The sequence below is a fragment of the Protobothrops mucrosquamatus genome, unplaced genomic scaffold (assembly GCF_001527695.2).
Source record: "Protobothrops mucrosquamatus isolate PMUCROS unplaced genomic scaffold, P.Mucros_1.0 scaffold_127, whole genome shotgun sequence".
NCBI classification, from domain to species: Eukaryota; Metazoa; Chordata; class Lepidosauria; order Squamata; family Viperidae; genus Protobothrops; species Protobothrops mucrosquamatus.
Window position 1 is genome coordinate 328664 of NW_015386203.1, and position 7830 is coordinate 336493.

General features: G+C 38.3%; 1 protein-coding gene across 1 annotated transcript in view; it reads left to right on the forward strand.

Annotated features, from left to right (window-relative positions):
- LOC107288747 (E3 ubiquitin-protein ligase RNF213-like) overlaps positions 1–7830 on the forward strand; it is a 79439-nt gene that overhangs the window by 17688 nt on the left and 53921 nt on the right. Inside the window, exons 10-16 of the mRNA XM_029284421.1 lie at positions 11–1363; positions 2633–2769; positions 3083–3181; positions 3457–3575; positions 6048–6182; positions 6301–6368; positions 7654–7789. Of these exons, the coding sequence (XP_029140254.1) occupies positions 11–1363; positions 2633–2769; positions 3083–3181; positions 3457–3575; positions 6048–6182; positions 6301–6368; positions 7654–7789 (2047 nt within the window). The remainder of the gene's footprint in view (positions 1–10; positions 1364–2632; positions 2770–3082; positions 3182–3456; positions 3576–6047; positions 6183–6300; positions 6369–7653; positions 7790–7830) is intronic.

Genomic DNA, 7830 nt, shown 5'->3' on the forward strand with positions numbered 1-7830 from the left:
GCCTCTGAAGACCCTTCACCCTCTCTTAGAAGATGGTTGCATTGATGATGATCCACTTCCTCACAAAAAGGTTGGCTTTGTTGGGATATCTAACTGGGCTCTAGATCCAGCTAAGATGAATCGAGGCATCTTTGTATCCCGTGGAGACCTGAATAAAAATGAACTCATAGAAAGTGCAAAAGGTATTTGCTCTTCAGAATGTTTTGTGCTACAAAGAGTTGAGCGTTTTTTTCCTATCTTTGCAAACGCATATGAAGAAATTTGTAAGAAACAAATTAAGGAATTTTTTGGATTGCGTGACTATTACAGTCTTGTAAAAATGCTTTTTGCTTTGACAAATAATTCTAAAAGCATTCCAGGTCCCCGTAAAATAGCAGAGGTAGTTCTCCGAAATTTCAGTGGCAAAGAAGGTGTTGAAGTCTTGGATACCTTTATGTCTAAGGTTCCGGAAGGTGGAGATGAAAATTATAAGGATATCAGTACAATTGATTTAGTTGAGCAGAACATTTATAGCGATTACCAGGATGGTGAATGCCGATATCTGTTAGTATTAACAGAAAATTATGCAGCGCTACAGATTCTCCAACAGTGTTTCTTCAGAGATGTTCAACCAGAAATTATTTTTGGTTCCAGCTTTCCCAAAGATCAAGAATACACTCAGATTTGCAGGAACATAAACCGAGTAAAAATTTGCATGGAGACTGGGAAGATGGTTGTTCTTCTCAACCTACAAAACCTTTATGAGAGCCTCTACGATGCCCTCAATCAGTATTATGTCCAACTTGCTGGTCAAAAATATGTTGACTTAGGTTTGGGGACCCATCGAGTGAAATGCAGAGTGCATCCCAAATTTCGACTGATTGTCATCGAGGAGAAAGAGGTGGTGTACAAACAGTTTCCCATTCCACTGATTAACCGGCTTGAAAAACACTATCTGGATATTAATACCGTACTGAACAAGTGGCAAAAGAACATTGTGGAAGACCTGAGGAAATGGGTAGATGACTTTGTAACAGTTAAAACTGAGAAATATTTTATGGGTCAACAAACATACACACCTTCTGATGTTTTCATTGGCTACCATTCAGACTCCTGCGCTTCGGTTGTCCTGCAGGTGACAGAAAACCTGAAAGAGTCTCCTCTTCCTCAACAGCTAAGGCAGAAAGTGCAAGAGCAGGCCCAGTTGGTCCTCTTGAACTGTGCCACCCCAGATTCTGTAGTCCGTCTCGGTGACTCTAAACTGGACTTTTTAAGAGAAAACTTGGCTAAGATATACTTTCAGCAACAGCAACACACTTCCTTTGCCGAATTTTTGCATGGATGCCTTCGGTCAGACTCTAGAGGCCATACGGTGTTTATTGAGGTAAACTGCAATTAAACTGTTTCTTCCTGTTTCCCCCCCCGTGCCCCTTTTTCTCATATTCATAAATATGATGAATTCTTAAAACTGTGGCATGATATATGGCAAGAGTTGCTTAAAGACAGTTTTAAAATGCTCCAAATTAGAATACATTTCTATTATCCTTAGGAGTTAGGGCTAGTTACTTTATGGCTGGTTGCTGCATTCCATGGTCATGTGGCCACGTTTTATGATGGATTTGCCAAAATCCGACACTTTTCCACAAAAAATGTGCCCCTAGCAAACCATTGGTTTGCTTAATGACCATGGCATTCACTTAACCATGGATTCGCTTAAAGACTGCCTCAGAAAGCATTGTACAATTTGTTAAGGATCGTCACGACTTATGATCATGATGGGCAGGCTCCATTACAGTTGTAATTTTAGGACTACGTGTACCCAAAGCTTGCTATGGTTTCTTTATATTAGTGAATTGTTATTTTCCAGAAATTTGGATAGCTGCTGTGTTATTGTATGGTTTAGATTTACCCTGAATACTAAATGTTTTGAAATGAAAAATACATGCAGGAAATATTTAGGGTATAGAAATGCACTTTCTTGTCAGAATCCCAAGATTCAAGAAGACTCTAGCTGAGCAAATTGAAATGAGATTTTGTCTTCAGAATGTTTTCCTAGCATGTCCATATGTAGCAGAAATGTTGAGTCTGGAATGTTTGAAGTAGAGCATAGCTTTCTTTGGAACAAACGAAGGACTACTTCAGGACTATTTCTGAGTAATAGAACAAAGGAATTTGCTATACAAATTTAGATAATAAATAAATAAAATTTCTAAACTAAAATGGTTAGAAGTTACCTGATCTTTTTGTAACCAGCTAATTGATGGTGTCACTCAGATCCTTCCCGATTGTATGCCAAGTCCCAAAGCCTATACTGGTAGCCATTGTTAAATGACTGCCTCGTTTAATGATCATTTGCAATTATGATGGTGATGAAAAATATTCACATTTATGATTTTCATAGGTGTGTAAAGCCAATGAAAGCTGAAATAAGCTCATAAGCAAAGTCAAGATTTCACTTAGCAATTGCTTCACTTAACGACCAAATTGCTGTTCCCAATTGTGGTCTCTAAACGAGAGTCACCTGTATGTGTAGGAGAAAGGAAGGGAAGAAAATATTTCCACTTGGATAATAAAAAAACAAGAGACTGCATGACCGTCCTGTGAAAACTTTGTTAATATTTGACAGAAAAACCTGCTGTCTTAACTGTTACAGGTCACAACCTTCTCCAGGCTCCTGACTGCAGCAGACACAGAGATTTTGGCGGCAGAATTGCAGCATGATTCAGACAGCCTGAAAGTTTTGTTCTTGCAACAATTTGACACGGAGTACTCGTTTTTAAAGGATATTCAGTGAGTTTTCATCATCCACAATGGCTGCAAAATAATGCAGATTTGTATGTGTCTTTATACTTCTTTTTTTGAAGTGACATAAAAGTGCTTGTAATAAAATAAATGATTAATAGAATAAATTTCATATTATAAGAGGAGTTTTATAATTGAATTGTAAAATATAAATTGGAGGATTGCAATGAAGTTATGTTACTGTTCAAACTGCTGGAGTGTTTGGTGGAGTGACCTTGTTTTAAATAAAGGTCTGGATGTGAGTGGTCCATTCTTTGTGCAACAAAGTAAAGCTCATTTAAACATTTCTGTATTTTCTCAGGAAATTTTTTGCTGTGAGGACAGATGGGAGTAAAATCCTCATTATTCAGACTGACTTTGAAAATGGATCGCTCAGTGCCCAGCTCATTGCCTCAGCCAGGTAAGTTGCCTGTTAGATAAGACTATTTGATAAGCAATACTGAGCATATAATCAATTAATAGTTGCTGTAAGTTCATAGATTTTTACATGGTCCAATAAATACGGTAGGCCAATATTCTAATTTCATGGAGAATTATCTCCACCTATTCATCATACATCAGAATGAGGTGGGGAAATAAACTTTATCTGTGTTGAAATAATAGGAGCTGTTGGGCAGGTGAATATAAAGACTTTAACTTCACAAAAGAATGATGCCTATTTTTCTTTCCTTGCAGGTATTCAACTGTTAATGAAGTCAACAAAATACAGAAAAATCAAGCCAGGGTGTTTGTAATTTTCATCACTAAACTGTCACGAATTGAAGGAGGAAGTTCCTATATAGGATTTCACGGAGGTAAGTTGGCTTATGTGCAAGAATACAGAACAAGGAGGCTGGAGGTCTATTAAAGGGGCTGCCATGGCATCAGGGTTGCTTCCTGCCTCCTCTCACAAATGATCTCAGCAATGTGACTTACAAATTACTGCAGTATAGAAAGAGATGTGCTTCTAACACAAGGCTACAAATAAGATGAAAATTTTATTATGTCATTTCTGTGCAAGAAAAGTTTTTGCAAATTTTTCTTGTGTATCGTTCATAAATACAGCTGTTTTATTTTCCACATTGTTAGAAAAATATTTTGAGCAGCTCTGTAAATGCATCAAGGTATGAAGCTCGTTTCATTTATATATGTTATTTATTACACAGAGATTCCTTCTATTACTTTCTACAGTACTGATTGTGTTCATTGTCAAGATAGCTCTGAAATAAAGCCAGGGTAATACCCTATCATAAATCAGGATGGGACCCTCAGCCTATAGGTTGCCAAATCCCTTTTTGGTTGTCCACAATGCACCGTCTGAAAAGATCACAAAACCTTGGTGACAAAAATTGCTGAAAATCAGTGACTTGGTTTTTGCCATATTTAATTGGGAAACATGAAAACTATATGCTGTTAAATAAGTTTAATGCAGTTAACTTTACTCCTCCAATTCCGAGTTTCCTGAATTACAAAATAAAAAGTAAATCCCTAAAAAACCCATAAAGGTATGGAGTTCAGGTTGTATAGGGAAACATTCTTGCTTAAATTTAGTCATATTTCTGTTCCGGATATATACTGCTAATTTTACTGTTAGTGTATATTCCTCAAGTTTGGTCAGCCATAAATATTTACATATCCATTATGCTATTCCAGGAGTCGATGGTGTCAGGCAGCAGCCACCCTAGCCTCACCTTGCCCTGTGACAATGGCACCCCCACCCTGCCTCGCCTTGCCTCGCCTCACCCAGCAGGACGAGCCTCCTGCCCACTGCCCCACCTGCCAGAGATCCCCTGGATCTTCCCCAACCCTGCCCGGCCCCCACAGGCATCCCTCCCCACGAGCAACATCGAGGTGATCACACCCACCTTGTCCACATCCACCCAATCTGCCATGATCAGCACAGCCACGCCCACCCAGTGAGCCACGCTCACCTGGCACCCAGCGATAAATAAGTGGGTTTTGGGTTGCAGTTTGGGCACTCAGTCTCTAAAACGTTTGCCATCACTGTGCTATTCCCTTTTGGGATAAATGAAGTTATGCAATATGCAAGAAACAAATAAAAGAAGGCTTAAAGGAAAGCCAACTCAAATAAATTTTTATGGCCTTGTATTTTAAGACAAAATCATACATGAGGTTTAAGAAATATCAGGATTTTGTTGAAGTTACATACTTTGACATGGGAAAATATTATTGGAATATATTTATTTATTTATTTATATCTCCCCTTTATTATTTTTACACATAACTCAGTGAGCACACCCAAAACATCCTTTCCCACCTATTTTTCCCCACAACAACAATCCTGAGGCGAGTTGGGCTGAGAGAGACAGAGTGACTGGCCCAAAGTCATCCAGCTGACTTTCATGCCTAAAGACGGGACTAGAATTCACGGTTTCCCGCTTTCTAACCTGGTGTCTTAACCACTAGACCAAACTGGCTCTCTATATAAAACGTATCTCTTAATTTTGGAGAGGTCTTCTACTTCATGTTGCTATAAATGCAAAATCTATTTTTCCATATTTTTTTCTTAATAGAAATATAAAGGTATACAAGTTGTCCTCAACCTATGACCACAATTGAACCCAGAATTTATGTCGCTAAGTGAGAAATTTGTTAAGTGAGTTGTCCCCATTTTACGACTTTTCTTACCACATCTGTTAAGTGAATGACTGCAGCTGTTAATTTAGTAACAGGGTTGTTAAGTGAATCTGGCATCCCCATTGACTTTGCTTGTCAAAACGTCGCAAAATATGATCACATGACCCTGGGACACTGCAACTGTCATAAATACATGCCAGTTGCCAAGCATCTGAATATAAATCACATGACCATGGGGATGCTGCAACGGTCATAGCTGTGAAAAATGGTCATGTTATTTTTTTCAGTGCTGTTGTAACTTTGAATGGTCACTAAATGAACTGTTGTAAGTCGAGGACTACCTGAAATAAAAATAGTATACACCTTCAGACTTTTGCAATATTGTTTCCCCTGACTTCTCCATGATTTCTTTGGAGGCTAACATATTTGTTTGTTTCCCATAATCCTGTCCTTAGGCCCCCCTCATCTTCTCTGAGACATATGATTGGCCAAACTGAAAGGTCGTATTTAACTTCAATTTTATACACAGTATTCACATATTAATTGAATTAAGGCCCTTGCTGTTACATGGTAAAAGATACATTGTTGTATTATCCCACCCTTCCCTGCGTTAAGGTTAAGTAGTTTTCCTCCAAAACGAATAATGGGAATACAGGTAATAGCTGTGACATCTCACCTGTTGTTTTCAGGGCTGTGGCAGTCTGTGCATATTGATGATCTAAGAACCTGCAAGGACATGGTCTCGGATATAACATCCCTCCGAAGCATCGCCGTCAGCCAGCTGTTTTCTGAAAATCTGGGAGAGTCTGCGGAGAATCCTGAAAGTAAGAAGTTCCAACTACATGTTTATGTAGTGCTTAATTCCAGCAGTTTGTAGTAATTCCCATTATCGTTTTTAGAGTCAAGTAGCATTCCTGTACGAGACTTTCTTTATCTTTGTAGAGGAAGAAGAAGAAATAGAGCAGGAGATGGAAGTGGAGGCATCACCAATATCCAAATCAGAAATACTTGTAAGTCTTAATGTGCCTCACTCATTCAGTTTGATTGTTTCCCTTCGATCTCGGGGCCAATGATGTTCTTCTTTATAACAACCTGCTTTTTTTGTTCAGTGAAATTGGTTATAGAAATAACATGACATGTTTTTCACATATTTGTATCTAGATACTTATGATTAGCTATCTGTTCTAGCCTTGGGATGATTCACACATTGCCCTATTAGAGTAACATGCATAAACATCAGATATAATTCTTATTTGTGATCACTCCATAGGGATCACTATTTGTGAACTTTATGAGAGCTCCATTAGCTACTGTTTCAGAAGATTATATAGATGGGCAATAACGTATGCCCTTTCAGTTATGCAAAGGGGTTCTTTCGTATCTGTTTTCTCTAGAAATTGAACTTTCTATACCTGGCTGCCTACCTCCCTAGTTCCTAGTGCTGCATTGTTTTTATTTTACTAAGGTGTTTATCCAGGCAAGATCTTTTTCTTTTTCGGTACCTGGGTGATTGTTTCTCCTTTGTGCTCCCAGGCATTTGGGTGAACCCAGAAGTGGGCATCTTAGAGCACCAGAGCCTTATCTGGCCCTCAAACTCTGGTTTTTTGTGTGAAAAAGTTGGTGAAAAAAAGGCTGACGTAATTTCCTCCTGTTGTATAGTGGAAAAGTAAAAGTAGTGCTATGTAAAACAATTGAAACGATTGTTCTGATCCCAGTAGTTGTGATAAAATGTTGGTCTGACCATAAGAGAAATGTCGTGGACACCAAATGGCCCTGTTTCAAGCTTGGAATACCCTTTTTCAACTTGAAAAGGCTGTTTTGCACTTAGAACTTTTCCGCTGATAAAAAGCACTGTTCTGGCAAATTTCAAATTTGGAGGTATTTCAGATTTTTTGCACTGTTAGTGGGAAAAAAACTTGACATGTAAGCCCTAGTAAAATACAGCATAATGAAAACAATAAACCAAATACCAAGGAAAATTTCTAGGAATCCTCCCCCAGGGAAGGGAAACATAATGGCCCTGGACACTTTTGTTATTATCTCATATTTTTCAAATGTGACGCTCAATTCAAGTAGGAAAAGGCTGTCCAGTTCAGTTTAATCAGATGCTCATTCACATATCAAGGAATCTGATAACCATAGAGGAAATTATTGTACATGTTTCAGGATATACTAAAAGTTTTTAAGATGAGATGAGATAAAATAACCTTTATTGTCATTTTTTTACTGTGGGCACAATGGCACACATAAAAAATGAAACTAATAAGTTTTTCTTCTTCTTCTGTGTCTGGAAAGTCTCAGGCGTTGGATACTACCGTTCTTTTGAGGAGTTGTGTTCAAAGTGCTGTCGGCATGCTAAGAGACCAAAATGAGGAAGCTGGTCGTAGCGCTAAGAGAATTGAAATTCTTCTTAGCCTCCTATCTGAGGAAGGTATATAATACAAATATGTCCAGAAGGAGCATGGTCTTTTG